The 21,219-nt window shown below is 45.4% G+C and overlaps 1 protein-coding gene across 6 annotated transcripts in view; it reads right to left on the bottom strand.

Moving 5' to 3' along the window:
• The window catches only part of UBE2G2 (ubiquitin conjugating enzyme E2 G2), a 36,095-nt gene extending 15,512 nt beyond the window's left edge, over positions 1-20,583 (bottom strand). Inside the window, exons 1-4 of one of the 6 annotated variants that reach the window (XM_070597704.1) lie at positions 15,785-15,971; positions 15,554-15,684; positions 4,056-4,091; positions 3,918-3,963 (exon numbers count right to left, since the gene is read on the bottom strand). In XM_070597704.1, the coding sequence (XP_070453805.1) occupies positions 3,918-3,958 (41 nt within the window). In that variant the 5' untranslated portion in view covers positions 3,959-3,963; positions 4,056-4,091; positions 15,554-15,684; positions 15,785-15,971. Of the gene's footprint in view, positions 1-3,917; positions 3,964-4,055; positions 4,092-4,199; positions 4,759-4,815; positions 4,845-15,553; positions 15,685-15,784; positions 15,972-19,564 lie in introns of those variants that run through there. The other 5 variants (XM_070597705.1, XM_070597706.1, XM_070597703.1 and 2 more) reach the window with 5 other exon arrangements.
• Positions 20,584-21,219: the final 636 nt, after the last annotated feature.

Raw genomic sequence — 21,219 nt, forward strand, 5'->3', positions numbered from 1 at the left:
CAGGGTTTCTCGACCTCAGCACCACTGACATCTCAGGCTGGGCAGTTCTGTGATGTCTATGAGGGGCTGTCCTGTGCACTGCGGGGGGTCCAGCAGGCTCCCACTAGATGCCAGTAGTGGAGCTCCCCCCACTCCCCAGTTATGACAACCAACCATGTCTCCAGACACTGCCACATGTCCCGCAGGGGGCAAGATCATCCCTGGCAGACAACACTGATGTATACCTCTTGTTCCATAATTTGCTTTTTCCACTCAATAACACAATATGGACATCATTCTATGGCAGTCCATAGATTCTGCCAAAAACTTTTTAGAGCTACATGGCATTCCACCGTATGGATGTTCCATAAATTACATTGAACAATGACAGTTCCTTTTGTTTTTTTATTACAGCAGTGAATGTTGCAATAAACTTCCTCGCATAGAGATCTTCATAACACTTCTGTTAAAGAAATCCCTAGGGGCCAGCCCCAGTGGCCTAGTGGTGACATTCGGCAAGCTCCACTTCAGCAGCCAGGGTCAGTTCCCAGGTACGGACCTACACCACTCTGTTAGTGGCCGTGCTGTGCTGTCAGGCCACATACTAAAACACAGAGGAAGACTGGCATGGATGTTAGCTCAGGGGGAATTCTCCTCAGCAAAAAAAAGAAAAGAAAGAAAAAGAAAAAGAAGCCCCTACGGTTGAGATTTTGGGTCAGAGAATATACAACAAAAATTATAAACCTCTATTCAACATCTCAGGTTTATCTTAGCAAGTGCAGTACCGACAAGAGATGCTCTGTGACCATGTTCTGTAAACGAGAAAGCCTGCTATAAGGGTGGCTGCTGTGACCATGACTTTCACACCTGGCATAGGCCGTGCACAGTCCTAAGAGAAGCATCAGCCTGGGAATCCTTGCACCCATGGCTGTAAACCAGCTGGGACCCAAACATGCTGGCAGTGACAGGGGGATGGAGTCAGCCAAGGGTCCCCAACCATTCAGGAAGGGGAAGGTCCTTATTTTACCACAGCCACTAGAGCCCCCTGGACTGGAGAGGGCACAGCAGCTGGCCACGGACCAGGCAGGAAAGTCACCAATGCCAGCTGCCTTGAGAACAGTGGGATAGGGCAGAAATGGGGCACCAAGATTCCAGAGGACTTCACACTTTTTCTAGCCACTGAGGATGAATAGCCATCCTGCACCCCAGGGCCCATTCTGTCCTACAGAAGGGCTCCAACAGAAGAGCGTGTCCAACCTCCACAGTAAAGGACCGCTGACACTGCGGCCAAGGGCCAACAAGGTCACACAGGCCAGAGCTCCAGAGCTGGAAGAGGGAGAAGGTAAACCCACTTGTCTAAAAGGATGCTGAACCTCTTTGTTTTGACTGAATAAGTGAGGGTCAGAGAGGCAGAGTGACTGCCCAAGACCACGAGCCACGCCACCACACGCAGCGCTGGGGGTGCACATCCCTTAGTTTGCCCAGAAGCTCCACCATTTTCCACTGGGCCACACGCTTGAACTCCACCATAAGCTCAGCTGGGAGTCACACAGTTATTTTCTACTTTTAATCAGAGAATAGGCCATGGCAATTTTATTACTTAGCTCTTCTCTTCTTCACTAATTGCTGTGGTGCCCATCCTAGTCCCTCAATCTTCTTCTTTCAGGGTGGAATTATGGGGTCACCTATGATGCCTGTATCCTCAGACGAGGCCCCTAATATAACAGGCTCTCAGCATGTGTTGTGTGAACATCTGAAAAGAGGTTTTCTTTACTGCACAGCTGAGAAGAGATGGAGGCCTCGTGGGTAAGCACTGCTGCAGACTCTACAGCGCTGAACTCACAGAAAAGGAGGCAAGCGTGGTTTCAGAAACACTAGGCCATGGAAGAAACTCTGAAAAAAATCGAAGAATACAAAGAGGGAAAAGAACACCTTTCACTAAGGAGTAAAACTCAGCCAGCTGTCTGCCAAAATAGCAAGGTGAGACGAGTCAACGGGAGGACAGTTAATTCCTTAATAGATGTTTTAAGTACATTTGTAAACGGCCTCTTGTTTGGGAAAGGATCTGGAAGAGGACCAAAACTCACAATCTCACCAGATCTTGAAGCAGGGGAATTCCACACTAATGCAAAAGCCTTATTCAAACATAAAAGTACTCTACCTAAAAATAGTTCTAATTACTTTTTAAGACAGGTTTTCAAAATATTGGTTTAATTTTATAATGTTTATCTAAAATTAGTAATAGTTACTCTAACAGATTCTTAACAATAAACACTTTAAAAAAACTATACTGGAAGGCTCAAGTATCCCTTTAAGGGCTTCTAAACATGCCTACTGTGGAGATGCACAAGCCAATCTTCCAAAGACGGAAGAACCGTCAGCTGCCACCAACCTCTGCACTCAGAAAGCCCAGCCCATAACCTGTGCCCCCTGTAAGCAGGCTTACTGCCCTGGTGGCGTGCATATGTGTCTGTGTTAACACAAAAAGAATGCACGTGACACGTTAAATTAAAAAAGCAGGTGCTAACTCAAGTTCATATGATATAGTCTCCTGCTTCTTTAAAAATAAGTAGAGCTCTAGCTGCCATGAGTGTGCAAGGCTGTGTTCCACTGAAGGCAGGACGCTGCTGACCAGGAGACCCAGTGTCCACTCCATCGGTACTTTAGGGGATGAAAGACACACCACAGCAGATACAGACAGAGACCGGGAAGACAGCCTCACTCCAGAAACATGGAAACACAGGAGGAAAATGGGTGTCAGAGGCCCAAGCAAGTACAGTACTGAAATGATCAGGAAATGTTAGGTGTGCCATACGCCTCTGGATAGTGTTTACTGATGATTTCTTAAACGTTTTTCTTATCAAAAAAATCGATTTTCACATCAATTTTCATGCACTAATCTAACCTCTAACAAACAGCATTTAACAGCAATTGTTTCTCAGATTAAATGTGATGTAAGCACTGGGCAAATTCGGAAAGTCTGACAATGTTTAAGTCACCTCCTCAAACCAGCGTTCACACCTGCTCCAGTAAACTTGTTCCAGTTCCTGCCCACTAGACACTTCTCAGTCCAACAAGCTCCAACGTGAAAACCTTCTAGCTAATTGAAAGATTTCATTTTACTAATGAGAAAACTGAGAGACTGATTATAAACTTCAACTTCCTAAATTTTACCTAACCACATTTTGTTGAAAATACAGTAAGTCTAAGACTGGCCCAAAACTGCACATCTAAAGTAGAAAGACAAACACAAGGCCTGGGTCATAGGGCCATAGAAGACTCTAGAAGCAGGGGTCCATCTGTGGCTCTTTCCAAGCAACATCACCTATAAGTGAAAAATCATGAAATGCAGTCACGATCTTTCCAGAATGGCGTCAGGAACCACACTGCTCACCTGAGAAGGACCCATGTCTCGGGATCAGGGGCAGTGGAAGGCCACATAAGGCACACAGAAAAAGACAGCAGAGGAGGAGCCAAATTGGGGGGGCAGTTGGGCTGGGGGTAAAGGAGTTCAGGTGCACAGGTGGGGCAGGGCCGGGGCTGCGCCAACAGGCCCAGGGCGTCACCCACACCCTGGGGAGCCTTTCCCACTGTCAAAGCCTCAGGCTCTTAGGCTTCTTGAAGCCAAAGCCACACATACTGTTTGAGGCTAACCCAGCACAGCCACACAACATTTGAAATTTATTATTTTAAAACTCTATAAATATCTAATACTCACAACTAAACCTTCTACTAAGGAAGCATTTTTATTTCTTTCGCATAGACGTTTGTGCTGTTTTCTGCTTTAACATTAACAGATTGGAGAAGAGCTCAACCTAAGAGATGCACTCAGCCTTTTTCTCTCACGGACGCTGATCACAGTCCCACTGCTACACGTGACTCACAGGTCTAAATTCCAATGAGGTCTCCAGAACTATTAGCACACATGATTAACTTACATGATCAATGCTTCCCATTCAAAAAAATTCTCTTCATTCATGGGGCCTGCAAGGAAAGAACAAATTCCACACTTTAACCCTGAAGGCAGCTTTGACAGTTAGAAGTAAGTTATAAAGAGGCTAACTTTAGGAACTCACCTGCTACAATTCCTTCCGGAGGATTCAGTGTTAATTCTGTAAAATTAAAAAGTAAAACCATTACAAAACAGAATGAGTATTATGTTGGCATTTTAACAAAACTTTAAAACGTAAGACTATAAATTATACAGTATACGTATTTACAGATTAAAATTCTGTTTGTTCAAAGTGAATGCCTGCTCCAGTTACATTTCTGATAAAGACTATGTGAACAGTTCTTTACACCTGCAAAAAGGAGAATTTTAGAGCAATGTACACTTTCATTTTACAAATGAAGAAACAAACAAAAGAGGTTAACTGCCCTTCCAAAACACCCCTGTTGGTTATTTTGATTAAAGCTCATAAAATCAAACACAGTATACTATTTTCCAACTGAATGGCATTTCCTGTCCCTTTGAGAGCTGGCACAAACCTTTCTGAATGTGACTGACTAGAGCTATGAACCCGCCTGAGGTTTCTCAAGCCTGCTATTGTCAAATACATCTATCACAGTACAGGCTAGCTGTCCATCTCCAATACCACTGCCAAATCTGTGAGCAAATCCCCCAGAGGTGACATTCTGCAGAACGTCAGACTTCAGCACTGAGAATAAAAATAACAGGAAACAAGTCAGCAGCATCATTTCTCAGCAATTTAAGAAGATCAGTGGTTGCTGAAAGACCTGAGTCCCAGCTCGGCCACTTGGAAGCTGACACTAAGTATCATTTCAATTCTTAGCCTCCTGATTTTTTATTCAGGAGGCTCCAAAATGAAACCAAACCTGTGGACAAATTTGGCGAGGTGAAGAGCGGAAGTTAAAAAAAGTCACGGGCAAGGAGCGTGGCAACATGGGAGTCAGGCCCCAAATGCTTTCCCCGTGGGGCTGGGTGTCAGGGGAACACAAAAATACTCAGAAACATGCAAATCCATGAACCACAGAAGTTGACTCTTTGAAGAGAAATAAAAGTAACAAATCCTTGCCAAGTAAATACAAGGCCTAAGGGTTGGAAAAGAAGAAATAAAATTTCATTATTCCCAGATGCTATGCTTACACACACAGAAAGTCCAAGAGGATGTAAAGATACAGTAAACTATGAGAAAGGGTGAACTTGCCTTGCTGAATGCGAGGTCAATAAATATAACTGAACTGTTATTTCTATATATTAGCAAGGTAGATAAGGAAAGTCTAAAAGAGGTACCAATTACAGTGGGAAACACGTACAAATAAGTTTTTAAAAGACGTGCAAGATCTGCAACAGAACAGAAAATACTATTAGCAAACTTTAAAAAGACTTTAATAAATGGAGATTATATCACGTTCATGGATTAAAAACTCAATATTTTAAAGTTATCAATCCTCCTCAAACTGAATCTATGGATTCAATACAACCCCAGCCAAAATCCCAACAGATTTTGTTTGAATTTGACAAGATGATTCTAAAAGATATACGAAAATGCAAACAACTGAGAAGAGCCAAAACATTTTTTAGAAAGAATAAACTGAGAACTCCATGAAAAAGGCTATCAAGACTTATTATAAAGCTATATGGATTACGGCAGTGAGACACTGGCACAAAGTTAAACAGACAAGTGGAACAGAAGAGAGCGTGCTCAGCAGCACACCCATGCAAAGACAGACCCTTGACTTCCCATGAAGGCAGCCCTACAGAACAGAGGCAAAGGACAGTCTTTTCCACAAATGATGCTCATCTTTAAAGCCAAAAAAATAAAACTTTTCCCCTATCTCACAGTGCATACAAAAATCAAAATATATAAGAAAAAAGGGGGAAAGGGGCATGTGAAACAATAGAAAATACATTTATTGGTCTCTGCCCCCAATTCCTGGCACAGAGCTCCTAAAAACCTTTGTAATTTCCTAAGTTATCAGAGCACTAGGAGCATCTTTTGTTCTAATATTGGGTCTGTGACCCTAGTTCCTTCCACGGGGCTCCTAAATCCCTGTAATTTCCCAGGTGATAGGGGCATCCTTTGTCCCAACGAGGTGATTCTTGATGGCCTCCCAGATGGAGGCTGCTCACCAGAAAGACCAAGCCATGATCAGAAGCTTGGAATTTTCAGCCTCACCCTGCCATTCTCCAGAAAGGGGAGAGGGGCTGGAAAGAGAATTAGTGATTGATCATGCCTACGTGAGGAAAGCTCCATAAGATCCCAATCGGATGGGGTCTGAGGAGCTTCCAGGTTGGTGAAGACACGGAGGTGCTGGGAGAGTGGCGCATGCAGAGCGGGCACCCATTCCCTGACACCTCGCCCTACTCATCTCTTTCATCTGGATGTTCATCTGTATTCTTTAACATATCCTTTTACAATAAACTGGTAAACTGTTTTCCTGAGTCTCTGAGCCACTCCAGCAAATTAATCCAACACAAGGAGGGGGTCAGGGGACCTCCGATTTCTAACCCATCAGTAAGAAGCACAGGTGACAACGTGGACTCGTAACTGGCATCTGAAGGGGGAGGAGGCAGTCCTGTGGGACTGAGCCCTTAACCTGTGGGATCTGATGCTTACTCCAGGTAGAGTATCAGAATTGAGTTAAATTGTATGACACCCAGCTGGTGTCTTGGAACAGCTTGGTGTGAGACAAATCCCCACACACGTGATGTCAGCAGTGTTGTGAGTGTGGTAGTAGTGTGAGAGTGAAGGAGAAATAGAGGTCAAGTATAGCTTTTCTAAACAGGGCAAAACATTTGAAGAGACCCATCACCAAAGAAGATATGGAGGCAAGTAAACACATCAAATGATGCTCCACCTTGTGAGTCACAAGGGAAATGAAAAAACCACAAAAAAATAGATAGCTATACATCTGTGTCAGTAAAAATATCTTTATTTAGTCAGAAAAGAATAGCTAAAATTAAAAAGACTGGCAATACTAACTGTTGACAGGTTTAGCAACTGGATCTTTCCTGGATCACTAGTGGAAATGGAAAATGGTTTGGTTACCCTCTGGTAAACAGTTTGACGGTTTCTAACAAAAACAGTTTAAACATACACTTACCCAGAGACCTAGCAATTGTACTAGTGGATATCCACCCAAGAGAAATGAAAACTCATGTCCCCAGAGACTCACACCAATGTCCACAGCAACTTTACTTCTAACAGCCCCACCCTGGAAACAACCCAAGTGTCCAGCCAAGGTAAATGAACGCGGTGTGATCCATCCATAGGAACGACACTACTCAGCAAAGGAAGGGAGCAAACCACCAAACCACCGACCCACATGGCCCACACAACACCACAGGGGACTCTCAAAGCACTAGCCAAGTGAAAGACACCTGCCGCAAAAGGCTCCCTTCTATGATTGTATTTATATGATACTCTAGAAGAAGAGAAACTATAGTAAAAGAAAGCAAATCAGACGTTGCCAGAGGCTGGGGGCCAAGAGGAAGTGGGATGGGGCTGCAAAAGGCAAAAGGAATTTTCTGGGGTGATGGAAATGTTCTGTATCATGGTTGTGTAGATGGCTATACAACAGGACACACTTGTCAAAGCTCAAAGAATGGTACATTAGAAACTGGCACATTTTATTGTGTGTAAATTTTATCTCAATAAAGCTGACTCCCCCTCAAAATTAATTTCAGTTGTTTTATGAAATACGAAACAATCTCCTAAAGGACAGTATAGGAGAATAGTTTCATGCTCTCAATATAAAGACTTCCTAAATAAGACTGACATAAAGTTAATAACCAGAAAGCACTAACCATAGAGGAAAAGACTGATAAAATTAAGAACACTGAAATTAAGAGCTTCCCACATCAAAAGACATCCCTTTTTAAAAAAATATTCAAAAGATATCTTTAAGAGGATGAAAAGGTAAGCTCCAGAGAGGAAGAAGATATTTCCAACAGATATAACCAACAAAGGGCTAATACCCAAACTTCTAAAGAACGCCCTACACATCAATAAAAATACATAAACAACCCAAAAGAAAAACAAGCACAAGACTTCAACATGCACGTCACACAAAAAGAGGTATCTAAGTAGCCAATAAACATTTGACAAGGTGTTCAACCTCATTAACTGTGGGGAAATGCAAACTAAAAGCACAATGAGATAGCACCACCCCCACCCAGAATAATCTAGTAATCAAAGTTGAGAAGACTGACAATAGCAAGTGTCCACACAGACAAAAAGCCACAGAAATACAGTGCTGGCAGGAATACAAATTGGTACAACCACTCCGGAAACGAGGTTGCTGCTATCTCCTATGACCCAGAAATTCCTCTCAGAAATGTGCACACCCATATGCACCAAGAGATATCTAAGAATCTTTTTTTTTTTACTTGCTGATGTCATCACTTAGAAGAGCTTCAGATTCTAGGTAGCAAGCAACAGGTTTCGGTACAGAGCAACTTATAACAAATTTCAACAATCCCCCTGTGAACTGACCTCTAGAAAAGTATGGGGAAAGAGCAGGTAAAATGTCACTAGATGTAATTACGGCATTTGATACTGTGACATTAGGCATTCTCCCTAAAGAGACAGAGAGAGACAGTAGGCTTAGATCAAGGACAAAAGCTTAAGCAAGGGCAAAAGGGAGGATTCAGCAGTATCACTGATTAAGGGCCACGATGACCCTAAATCTCATAAACAAAAGACAACTTAAATATTTCACTGTCACCGTGAAAATATTGTTCTAACTGGCAGTTTAAAAGTGTGTCATTAAAAAAAAAATTGTGTCATGCATCTCTATTTTGCTATCCAATTTTACGTATTGAAAAGTACACAGTGAAAATTCTAATCACAAAATCATTCAATTTCAGGTGGTATTTTTTCTCTTTACATTTGCTTCTTGGTCATATCTAAAGATGTGAGGAGCTACACAAAGCCATGGGGAAGTGGTTTGAGCACCCCTACTTGGTCAACACAACTAGAAGCAGCCAACCACTAATCAAATACCAATTAACAAATATCAATTACACTTCTTCTCTGACAAGCACTATTCTAGGCGGTACAGATGCAGTGATGAAAGAGAAAGACAAGGTCTCTGCCTTCAACGAGCTTCAGTTCTAGCGAAGGAAGACAGGTAACAAACAAGGAAACATATAAATAAAAGGATAGTTTCAGAAGCCTGATGACTATAGTGAAAAACTTGACAGACAGACGTGGCCGAGGAGGCCAAGAAAGGCCTTGCTGTGGAGGTGATACTGGAGGTGGGTTCTTTTTTTTTAATTGAAATATAATCGACATGTAACATTATATTAGTTTCAGGTGTATAACATAGTGATTCAACATTTGCATATATTGCAAAATGATGACCCCTTGCTGTGAGGACTTTTAAGATCTACTCTCTTAGCAACTTTCAAGTATGCAATACAGTATTGTTAACTATAGTCACCATGCTGTAAATGACATCCCCAGGACTTATTTATTTCATAATTGGAAGTTTGTACCCTGTGACCACCCTCATCCATTTCATCTACCCCACCATGGCAACCACCAACCTGTTCTCTGTATCTATGAGTTGCTTTATTTTTTTAAGATTTCGCATATAAGTGAGATCACACGGTATTTATCTTTCCCTAACTTATTCTGCTTAGCATAATGCCCTCAAGGTTCATCCATGCTGTCGTAAATGGCAAGATTTCCTTTTTTTATGGCTGAATAATACCCCATCATGATATGTTATATATTTACAGCAGCATTATTCATAACAGTCAACAAATGGGAACCACCAAATATCTATCAATAGTAGAAGAGAACACTAAATTGTGGTATATTCATAAAATAAAACAAAAATGGAAACAAATGACGTACAGCTACACACCACACATCACTGTGCAAAAGCCAGGCCTACACAATATGCACATGACATATAACACACAATATGTATATATATATATACACACAAAATAGAATACACACACACATATATACACAATATAGAATTCACAATACATGATTACATTTACAGATCGATTACACTGCCTCAAAAAACAGGCAAAGCTACACTAGAGTGCTTAAGAATGAATGCTTTGGTGGAAAAACTAAGCAAAGCAAGGAGGGGATTATCCTGGGAGGAAGAGCTACTTTTGCGGGGTTCCCCACTCGAGGGTTCTGGCAAGGTGGTGGCCTTCTTGCTTACCCTGGGTGATGACACGCTCTGTGAGAACTCACTGAGCTGAACATGTCTTTCTTTGCACTTTTCTTTATGCCACTTCTATTTCAAGCTAATAAACAGTGTTAAAAGTTGTTACTGCAACAGTCCAGGCAGGGCAGACGGTGGCCTGAACCAGAGCGGTAACCAGAGAATTAGTAAGGGATGGTGAAAGCGGAGATCTGTTCTGTAGGTGGAGATGGAGGGCTCGCTGATGAAGCGGGTGTGCTATGTGAGGAGAAACAAGAATGCTTCTGGGTTTCTGGCCCAAATGACTGAGTGAATGGTGGCACTATCACTGGGATGGAAAGGGGGAAGGAAGAGGTTTGAGGGGGAAAGTAGGAGTTCTAATTTAAACACACTAAGGTTGAGACGGCTAGTAAACAGACAAGGAGAGAGGCTGGGCAGGCGGCTGGAGAAATGAGTCTGAAGCTCAAGGGAGAGAGAGACGTTGGAGATAGAAGTCGGGCGTTATCCGCATAGGGAGCCTACGGAACCCCAGGGGAGTGACGGGCCTCTCTAGAGCAGTGTATCTCAGGGAACATTCAGACATACACGGTGCCGTTTTTGGGTTTTCACAATGACTGGGGAATACCACTGCCATTCAGTAGGAAGGGACCAGGAATGCTTAACGTTCTGTCATAAACAAGTGCTACACGAGGAAACACTATTTCACTCAAATGCCAACAACACCTGACGCAGGGAACAGACAAGTAAAGGCACAGAGGAGAGCCGAGTCTGCTGTCGAGGGTGTGCTAACACGGAAGTGGGAAGAGAAAGAGACAGCGAGAGACATTAAACAGAGGCCAGTGAAGCAGAACAAATGAGTGTCAGTCCCCAAAGCCAAGTGCATTAAACACTTGAAGGAGGGGGGCTGGCCCTGACGGCCTAGTGGTTCAAGTTCAGCACTCTCACTGATTCAGTGGGCCCGGTTCATTTCCCAGTCACGGAACCACACCGCCTGTCTGTCAGCTGCCCTGCTGTGGCAGAGGCTCACATAGAAGAACTAGAAAGACTTACAACTAGCATATAAAGCAGGCATTGGGCTTTGGGGAGGAAAAAATAAACCAGGAAGATTGGCAACCAATATTAGCTCAGGACAAATCTTTCCCTGCAAAAAAAAAAAAAAGACAAAAAAACTTCAAGGGAGGAATCAAGTGCCAGCGAGATCAAGAGCCAGGCAGGCTGAGACCCCTGGATTTGGCGAGACAGACGCTAACTGTCTCAGTCCCTCTGTGTCTCTTCACAGTAGTAGACTGGGGGAGGTAACCCCCGGACCAGCACACCAGGCTTTATACACCCAGTCATCTGACATCTACTCCGGTTTTTGTGTCTGAAGTCACATCTCCTTATTATAAGAAAAAGAAAACCACACAGAGTAAGGCAGATGAACTCTCAACTGCTAAGGGGAGGGGGCACAATGTCAGTAGGAAAGGGAGTAGGATGCCTAACGCCAAAGAGACAAGAGTTACATCAGTCATTTTCCTGGAACCCTGAGGAGGAGCTTACACCAAAAAGAGCTCGCTTTCGAGGCAGGCCAGGTGACGTGTTGGTTAAGTTTGCACGCTCTGCTTTGGTGGCCCAGGGTTTGCAGGTTCGGCTCCCAGGCGTGGACCTATATACTGCTCATCAAGCCATGCTGTGGTGGTATTCCACACAAAATAGAGGAAGACTGGCAAAGATGTTAGCTCGGGGCCAATCTTCCTCACATACAAAAAAAGAGCTGGCTTTATTCTTCATTTCTGGAGATCTCACGCAGAACTTCCTTCTGTGACACCCTCCACTTAGGCAGAGGCAAAGGGGAGTCTAAACCTTGCCGCTGGAGAACCATCCCACAGCCAGCAGCCTTACTCAACAGCGGCACCTACTGGTCAGTGAATAATTACAAGAGCCAAGTTCTCCAGACGGAGGGAAGGTTTCTAGACTACACTCTTTCCTTGTCTTTTGTTTCCAAACACACACAAACACACACACACACACACACAAAACCATATGAACTGTCATGTTCACTGATAAAAATAATTTCAAAAAGAGAAATAAACTATTAACATCAGAGAACATTGCAAAGATCATTCTTTGCCACTGATTCCTTGACAATGTAACATTTTTGGGGGGCCAGCCCTGTGGCCAAGGGGTTAGCTTCACGTGCTCCACTTCGACAGCCCAGGGTTTTTCCAGTTCGGATCCTGGGCACACCTTGGCACAACTTATCAAGCTACGCTGAGGCAGCATCCTCCACAGCACAACCAGAAGGACCTACAACTGGAATGTACAACTATGTGCTGGGGGGCTTTGGGAAGAAGAAGAAAAGAAAAAAAAAGATTGGCAACAGAGGTTAGCTCAGGTGCCAATCTAAAAAAAAAGATTTTGGGTCTTTTTAGTGGCTTAAAAAATAGCCACCACACAAAATGAAATATAAATTTAACCTGTGACTCAGCAATCCCATTTCTCAGAATCTATCCCAGAGGCACACTGGTAAAAATGAGAGAAGACACATAGATAAGGCTATTCACATCAGGACTATTAGTAATAGCAAAAAACTAGAAATGACCCAAGTGTCCATCAGTAAGGGGCCAGGCAGATCACAATCCACCTACTAACGGAACATTGTGCAGCTGTGAAAAGGAACAATGGATGCCTCGATGTACTAGTACAGAATGAACTCCAGGACACACCAAATGAAAAAAAGCAAAGTGGAGAAAAGGGCGTAACTAGCGTCTTTAAAGAGCTGATTCAGGTTAAATGAGGTCCCTAGGGTGGGTCCTAATCCAATGTGACCGGTGCTCTTATAAAAAGAGGAGATCAGGACACAGACACACACACAGAGAGAAGACTCCAGTCTACAAGCCAAGGAGAGAGGCCTCAGGAAAAACCAACCCTGCCGAGACCTTGATCTCCAACTGTGAGAAAATAATCTGTTTCTTAAGCCTCCCAGTCCGTGGTACTTTGTGCTGGCAGCCCGAGCAAACTCATAGTGCTCAAACACCCGGGTGGCCATTTGCAAATAATGTGCAAATAAACCTTGACCTTTATCTCACACCATACACAAAACTTTACTTGATACAGATCACAGAGCTAAACGTAAGAGCTAAAACTGTAAAACACCAAGAAGAACTCATAGGAGAAAATCTTAGTGATCTTGTGTGAGGCAATGATTGCTTAGACAGAACACAGAAGGCAAGAAATATTTTAAAAGTCAATAAATTGGACTTCATGGAGATTTTTAAAAAACACTCTGCTCTTTAAGAGGCACTGTTATGAAAATTAAAAGGCAAGCCTCAGCAGTTGTTCAGTGGATACAGAGTTTCAGTCACGCAAAATCAAAGAGTCCTAGAGATCTGTACAACAATATGCATATCGTTAACAATACCGTAATGTAGAATTCAAACTTAAGAGGGTAAAATTATGAGTTTTTTACCACAAAAAAAAAGGAAGCAGTCTCAGGGAAAATATTTACAAACATTCAACAAAGGACTTGTATCTACATTATATAAAGAACTCTTTCAACTTAATAAGAAAACAATAAACAATTTAAAAATGAGCAAAAATTGGAGCCAGCCCTGCGGCACAGTGGTTAAGTCTGTGCACTCCGCTTTGGCGGCTGGGGGTTTGCAGGTTTGGATCCTGGGTGCAGACCTATGGACTGCTCAACAAGCCATTTTGTGGCGACATCCCACACACAAAATAGAGGAAGATGGGCACCAATGTTAGCTCAGCGACAATCTTCCTCCTCAGCAAAAAGTAGAAGATTAGCAACGGATGTCAGCTCAGGACCAATCTTCCTCACCAAAAAAAAAAAAGAGCAAAAGACTCAAGATACTTCATCAAAAAAGATACACTGATGGTATATAAACACATAAAATGATACTCAACATCACTGGTCATTACAGAATGTGAATTAAAACTACAATGAGATAACACTACGCAACCAACAGAATGGCGAAAAATGTAAAAACTGACCATACCAAATGTGGGCAAGCGAGTAGAGCCATGGGTCTCAATATACTGCTGGTAGAACTGTAAAATGGTACAACCTTTTGGGAAAACAGTTTGGCTTTTTCTTTAAAAATTATACAGGGAATGCTAGCCTGCAAGGAAAAGGAATGAACCACTGATACAAGCAACAAACGGACAAATTGCAATATAATTATGCTGAAAGAAAGAAGTCTGACAAAGAAAATCCAAAACAACCTATAGTGACTGAAAGCAGCTGAGTCCTTGCCTGGGACCCTGGGCTGCAGGAGGGAGAAGGGAGAGCTGGATGACAGAGAGGCAGGAGGAGACTTCGGAGGCCATGGTTCCACTCATCATCCCCAGTGTGGGCAGGACTTCGTGGGTGTGTACGCACATCAAAACTCATCAAACTGCACACGAAGTACGTCAGCTGATGCTATGCCAACTGCACCCCAGTAAAACTGCCTTTTTAATAAAGGTAGCTAGAAAAAAACACACCAAAGGCTAAACAGACAAAGCACAAACCAGGATAAAATACTTGTAGCACATGTAACCAACAAAGGAGTAGGGATATACAAAGGGATAGGAAATTTATAAAGAACTCCTCCAAACCAATAAGAATGACAAACCACCCTATGGAAATTTGGTAAAAGACATGAACGGACATTTCACAAAGAAAAAACTATAAATATGACAGGATGCTCAACTTCATCCATAATCATGATGTACAAACTAAAACCATGAGGAACCCTGTCACAACCATTGGGTTGGTAAAATAGACCTTGCACAACACCAAGGTGTTAGTGAACATTCAAAGCAATATACACAAGAACACCCACACCGGAAACCAGCTTGGCATCATGCAGTAAAGCTGACCATGTGAGTGCTCCCAGACTCCACAGCACACCCCAGGGATACACCTTGCACATGCGCACTAGAAATGTCCACAGCAGCACTATCTGTATAAGAATCAAAGACTGGAAATAACCTAAATGCCCATCAGCAATGTAAAGGATAAATTCTGGCTTATTCATAAAATGAACTCACTCAGCAGTGAAAACGAACTACAGCTATATGCTTCAACACAAACGAATCTCAGAGAACCAGCGCTGAGCAGGAGACAATCTGCAGAACACATGCTGTGCAATTCCACTTCTGCTAACGACAAAGACAGGCAAAAGCAAACAATATGGCGAAACTACAAAGAAAAGGAAAAGAACAATTTACACAAAATTCAGTAGCAGGAACTTCTGGTGGTGACATGAAGCAGCACAAGATTTCTAAGTTATTGCTAATGTTCTATTTCTCAAGCCAGGTGTCACAGGTACAGACATTCATTTTACTATTTCACCTAAACATATACCTTTTATATACTTTTACACATATAATACACTTCACAATAAAAAGTTTTAAATAGCTAAAACAGGTTAATGACAGGGAAAGATGACAGTACCAGGGAGGACAGGCTGAGTCTGGTGGCTCAAGGAAGGCTTCTCCAGGGAGCAGAGCACAAGTGATGAAGATGTCCAGGCAAAGGAAGCGCCCACGCGCCGAGAGGAGTGTGCCAACAACGAGTCAGTGGGGCTGGAGGGAGAGTGCCAGGGTAGAGCAGATGAGGTCAGAGAGGCAGAAGGGCCAGAGCATGCAGAGCCTGATAGGTCACAGCAAGGACTTTGGTTTTTACCACAACGAAGGGTCCTGGGCAGAGTGACATGATCTGACTTGGGTTTAACAAGATCTCTCTGCTGTGTTAAGAATAGAACCAAGAGGACCAAGACCTGAAGAGCTGAAGCAGAAGAACATAGGACTGTACCGAAGTAATCCAGGCCAAAGGTGAGTGGCTTGGGCCAGCACGGGACTGTGGAGAAAGTCTGAAAATAGGACAACAGGTTACACGTGGATATACAAGAAAGTGAGGCATCAATGGCAAATCTAAGGTTTTGAGCCCAAACAACTGGAAGAAAGAGGCTACCACCAACTAAGAAGGAGAAGACTGTGGGAGCAACAACGGTGTGGCAAGAGCAGGAGCTCAACTGGGGTTCCTATTAGATACTGTACTGGGGTGAACAATGTCCCCCCAAATCTGTGAATTGACCTTACTTGGAAATAGGGGTTTCGCAGATGTACTCAAGTTACAATGACGTCATACTGGGTAAGGGTGGGCCCTAAATCAATGACTGATACCTTCATAAGGGGGAAAAAGACCATGTGAAGATGGAGCCTGAGACTGGAGTTACGCTACCAGAGGCCAAGGAACACCAAGCATTGGCGGCAAGCACCGGAAGCTGGAAGAGGCAAGGAGGGACCCTGCCCTAGAGCTGCAGAGGCAGCATGGCCCTGCCCACACGTGGATGTGGGACTCCCGCCCTCCAGACTGCGACAGATTAAACTTCTGCCATGTTGAGCCACCTGCCTTGTGCGACCTTTGTTACGACAACCCCAGAAAACTAACACCCAAGTCTATCTCTGACACTCCTAGGAAAAGCTAGATGAGGTGTGAAGATAAAACATCAAGAAAAAAATAGCTTAAAACATCTGGGTTCTTTTCCTGGCTCTCCTTTTCTCTGGTTCTAAGAATCCAGGCAAATCATTTTGCCTCTCTGTTACTGAATTTCCTGTAAAATCAGAGGGCTGAACAAAACGATATCCAAGGTCCTACCAGCTCTAAATTTCTGAAGTTCTATGACTGTTCCCAAACACAACACAGTGTGCCTCAACACCTGTCCAAATCTCTCCAAACCCCACTCCACACAGAGGCTGTTGCTGTCAAGTCTACCTTTACAGTGGATGTGCCACCTTCAAACACGGTAGGAGGACAAACTAGATGCTGCAACAGTGAACAGAATTTTACCACATTACTAGGATACAACAGCAGTAAGAAAACCCTCCTCGATAACACACTGCATTCATTTTTCTATCACTGATGTGACAAACTACCACAAACTCAGTGGCTTCAAACAGCCCACTGATGATCTCAGTTTCCAGTGTCAGAAGGCTGAGCACAGCATGGGGCAGTTGAGTCTCTGCTTGGAGTCTCGCAAGGCAGCAGTCAAGGTGTTGGCAGGGCTGCTGCCCCAGTCCATTCACGTTGTCGGCAGAATTCGGTTCCCTGAGGCTACAGGACTGAGGTTCCAGGTCCCTTACTGCTGTCACGTTTCTCAGCTCCTGGCTCCTCTTCCATCTTCAAAGCCAGTCATGGCAGGTGGAGTCTTTCTCATACCTCAAATGCCTTTGGTCTCCCCTCTTGCCTCATCTCTCCCGTTTTGGGGCCTCTGTGATTATTGGTCCTACAAGACAATCTAGGATAATCTCCCCATCCGAAGATCAGCTATTTAGTAACCTACTGATTACATCTCCAAAGTCCCTTCAAGGCAATGCCTAGATTAGTGTCTGATGCAGTAACCAGGGGACAGGAATCTTAGGGAGACATCCTTAGAGTTCTGCCTTCCACACAGACTCCAGGATTTCATAAATTAACACATAAAACACAGAGAATACACTTCTGTGATACATCTTTGGAAACCAACCGTTATTTACATTTTACTACTGCAAACTCATTGACAATATGATTTAAATAATGGATGAGGCTTTTGTAACTACAATAAAAGGAAAAATAATCTTTGCTAATGCAAATATCCCTAGGAAATACAAATCCAACAACGCAAAGACTGGACTGAAGCTGTAGCCTGAACATAATTCCCCACGCAGGGGCTTAAGATTCCTTCTCTATAGAAAGGAGAAAATAATACATGTTCGCAGTCTAGAAACAGCACTAAACAGACAGACAGATACAGAAACAAAGACCCGGATGGCAGGAAATGGTAGGTGTTCACACGTCTGACCCCTCAGCCAGGTTTCCACCAGGAGACAGAGGCAACAGCTCCCCCACAACCAACCCTCCGTTCAGAGTGAACCATGTCTCTCACCGTCCCACCAAAAGCCTCTCTTGGAAACCTGTTTCTACTTTAAAGGACACTGGGTGGTGAGCACTGTTTAAACGGTTTTTTTAACGAGCCTGCATGGGTGTGCTCATGCCAAACATCAACTCCCCCTGTGCAGTGCCACCAATATGGTCCAGGAAATTAGGCTGCATGCATAGTTCCCAGGTAGTTTTACTGCACTCTATTTTGGCTTATTTTCCGCCTTCTTCTCAAAGCATCCTCAATGTAATGATAACGGTAACAGCTAACATTCTCCAGCGATACTCGTTAGGCATCTTGGTAAGCACGAATCTTCACAGAGGAGGAAAATGCAGAGGATGAGGGCGAGGTCAAGGTCAGAGAGGTAGTAAGACGACGCAGGGTCTGAGCCGTGGTCTGCGGCTCCAGAGGCCCCGCTCTTCCCCACACCAGACCACCACCTCGTCTGCACCAGCTAATCAGAACACTTTCAAACCCCCAACTTCTCAGGGCCGCTCGGCCAAGGGAGCACTCCGCCGCAAAACGGCGGAACACGGTATGTCCTCGGTCCTCCTCCCTCCCTGTGTTTTCCTCAAATACTGGGAAATCTTACTGGCTAAGAAAGCACTAAGGAAGTTTTCTTAACACTACCTAGGAAGAGGGACAGGTGGCACTGTTCAAAAAGTCTGTCCCCTCATTAAAGAGAAAAGCAAAATCTAACCTTTCACCTCAAAGTCTTCACAATGCGCTGTTTCTCTTAATACAGGTTTTTCTTTTAAGTTCTCAGCAAGCAATTTAGGTTTTCCTCCCCTCCCTCTCATGGCATGTTTGCAAGGCCAGAATTGGGAAGTCCTCTAAATTACTAAAGGGACCAAAGACACAAATAAACAAACTACAGAGACAGATAACGTAATTGAGCGTTTCTAAACTAATAAGGTAGTAATGCCGACTATCACTTTTTAGAGTCCTCCTTACAAGTTTACTTATACTTTCGAGGGGAGGCCGTTGGCAGAGCAGGGCGACGGAAGCCTCGACGACGGCTCACAACTTTCCGGAACAATCCCTTCCCTCCGGCGCAGAGCCCGCACCGCCCGCACCTCCACGAACTCAGGCGCGGACGCCCGCCCAGAAGCGCCACGACCCGAGCTCCGAAGCCGCGGGCGCGCGGGCGACGGAGGCGAAGGGCGCGAGAGAGGCGAGGGGCAGGGGCGCGGGGATGGGAAAGGGGGCGCGGGCGGGCGGAGCAGGGCGCCGGCCTCGACGTGAGGCTCGGCGGCGGAGGTGACGCGTCCGGGGGCGGGCAGGCCGGCACAGGGGCCGGAGGCGGGGGGCGCGGGGCTGGGACGGGGGATGAGGGGCGCCGGGCCGGGGGACGCCGGGTCGGGGGCAGAGGGCGCGGGGCCGGGACGAGGAGCGCGGGGCCGGGCCGGGGGAAGCGGGCGGATGGAGCAGGGCGCCGGCACCGACGGGAGGGTCGGCTGGGAAGCTGACGCGTCCGGGGGCGGGCGGGCCGGGGCCACGGCCTCAGCGCGCTCCACCGGGCTCCGGGAGGGCCGCGAACTCACGTTTGTACTCCGCCATCAGCCTCTTGAGCGCCGTCCCCGCCATCGTCCGGGTAACAGCTGCGCCGTCTGGCCTCGCCTCCTAAACGCTCGTCCCTCCCGCCCAACGCCCGGGGCTACTTCCGGGTCGCCACCGGGGCAAGAAGCCCTTCCGGGGCGCGGGGCGCGCATGCGCGGTGAGGGGCGAGAGCGGGCAGTGGCTGTGAGAGAGCAGCGCGGAGGGGCAGCAGCAGGCCTTGAGCCCGAGGTCGGTGTCCATGCGCCAGACCAGGGCCTTCAGCCGCCTTGTGGGGTAACACCGCCTCCGAACGTCCGAACTCCTGTATGGCCCGGATGTTCCAGAGGACTCTGGAGCAGCGGCCACCGCGGGTTGAATGTCTCAACCGCCCGTTAGGTCGTCCGGGCGTCGGGAAGGTCTGATCACAGGACGGGGCCTCCGAGGGGGACAGGGACGGGGTTCGGGGTCGGAGATGGAGGACGGAGACGGCGTGACCCCGAATGACCCGAGGCGACGGGCGCCCGGACCTCCGCCCGACCCTGGGCAGGCCCCGGGCTCAGATGGGTGCACCTGCCGCTGGTCGAGGGGGCCGTGGAGAGACTGTCCTCCTCCGGCCGGCCCTGCAGCCTCCGCCCGCTTCCCACGGTTTGTGTACGTGTATCCGGATAACTAGCGAGTCCTTTTCCCCTGACATTCTTGGTGGTTCTACTCCGATTGACCCGCATGATGGGGTGATCTACTTATGTTTCTTAGAATCCTTTCTCACTGCCTTCAAAGAAAGTAAACACTTTTAGTACTGTGCGCACCTTTAAAACAGTTTTCAGCTCCACAACACTTATCCTACACACGAGTCTACAGAATTTATTATACGATGTCCTGTGTAATTTTCTAGTATAATACATAATTTTGTCAACTTCAAAAAGCAAATTTGCCCGGTAGTTTATCTCAAAACGACTGTATTTGGGAATAGCCAAAACGCTTCCAACCACGGAAAAGCCTGCCACCGTGACCCATAGGTAAATCCGGAGAACGAGCCGGGGAGCTGCTTTTATAGAGAAAAGGGAAGAGGGCGGGGCAGTCCTAAAGGAAAGTCCATTGGGGGAGAGTAACAGTTCAGGGTGGCAACGGCTTCTCATTGGTTGGGCTCTGGCGTTTCTCATTGGCTGAGCTGTGGTGCTTCCCATTGGCTGGGCTGTTGCTAGGTGGGAGAGAAGTCTTCCTGAGTAGTAGAGTGGCTGTGCTTCCTGCGGGAAATGCGAGCGCCCCACTTTCTGTTTGGAGTAAGAGAGGCCGCGGGATGGGGAGACAGCTCCCCCTGCAGGTCTTCCGCATCCAGTTACTTCCGGTTTCTGTTAGTAATTTCCACAGCTTATTTTCATCTGTCTCCTCTAACCGGAAAACATATTCCCTGAGGGCAGGGAGTTTGGTCTCACTTGTTCCTGGATGCAGCCTCAGTACCTGGACATGGCAGTGTCTGTTGAATGAAATTGAACAAACCAACCTCGCAGGTGTACATATTTTAGGGTAGAGACGTCACAAAAATTCATTCCAACACTATCTTCTCAAATGACCATGGTGACTTGCAAAAATGACATGGTACTTTTAGGCAGTTTCAAAGAATAATGGATTTGCACAAATACAGAAGTTTCCTTCTCCTGTT

This window comes from Equus przewalskii, chromosome 27 (genome assembly GCF_037783145.1).
Source record: "Equus przewalskii isolate Varuska chromosome 27, EquPr2, whole genome shotgun sequence".
NCBI lineage: Eukaryota > Metazoa > Chordata > Mammalia > Perissodactyla > Equidae > Equus > Equus przewalskii.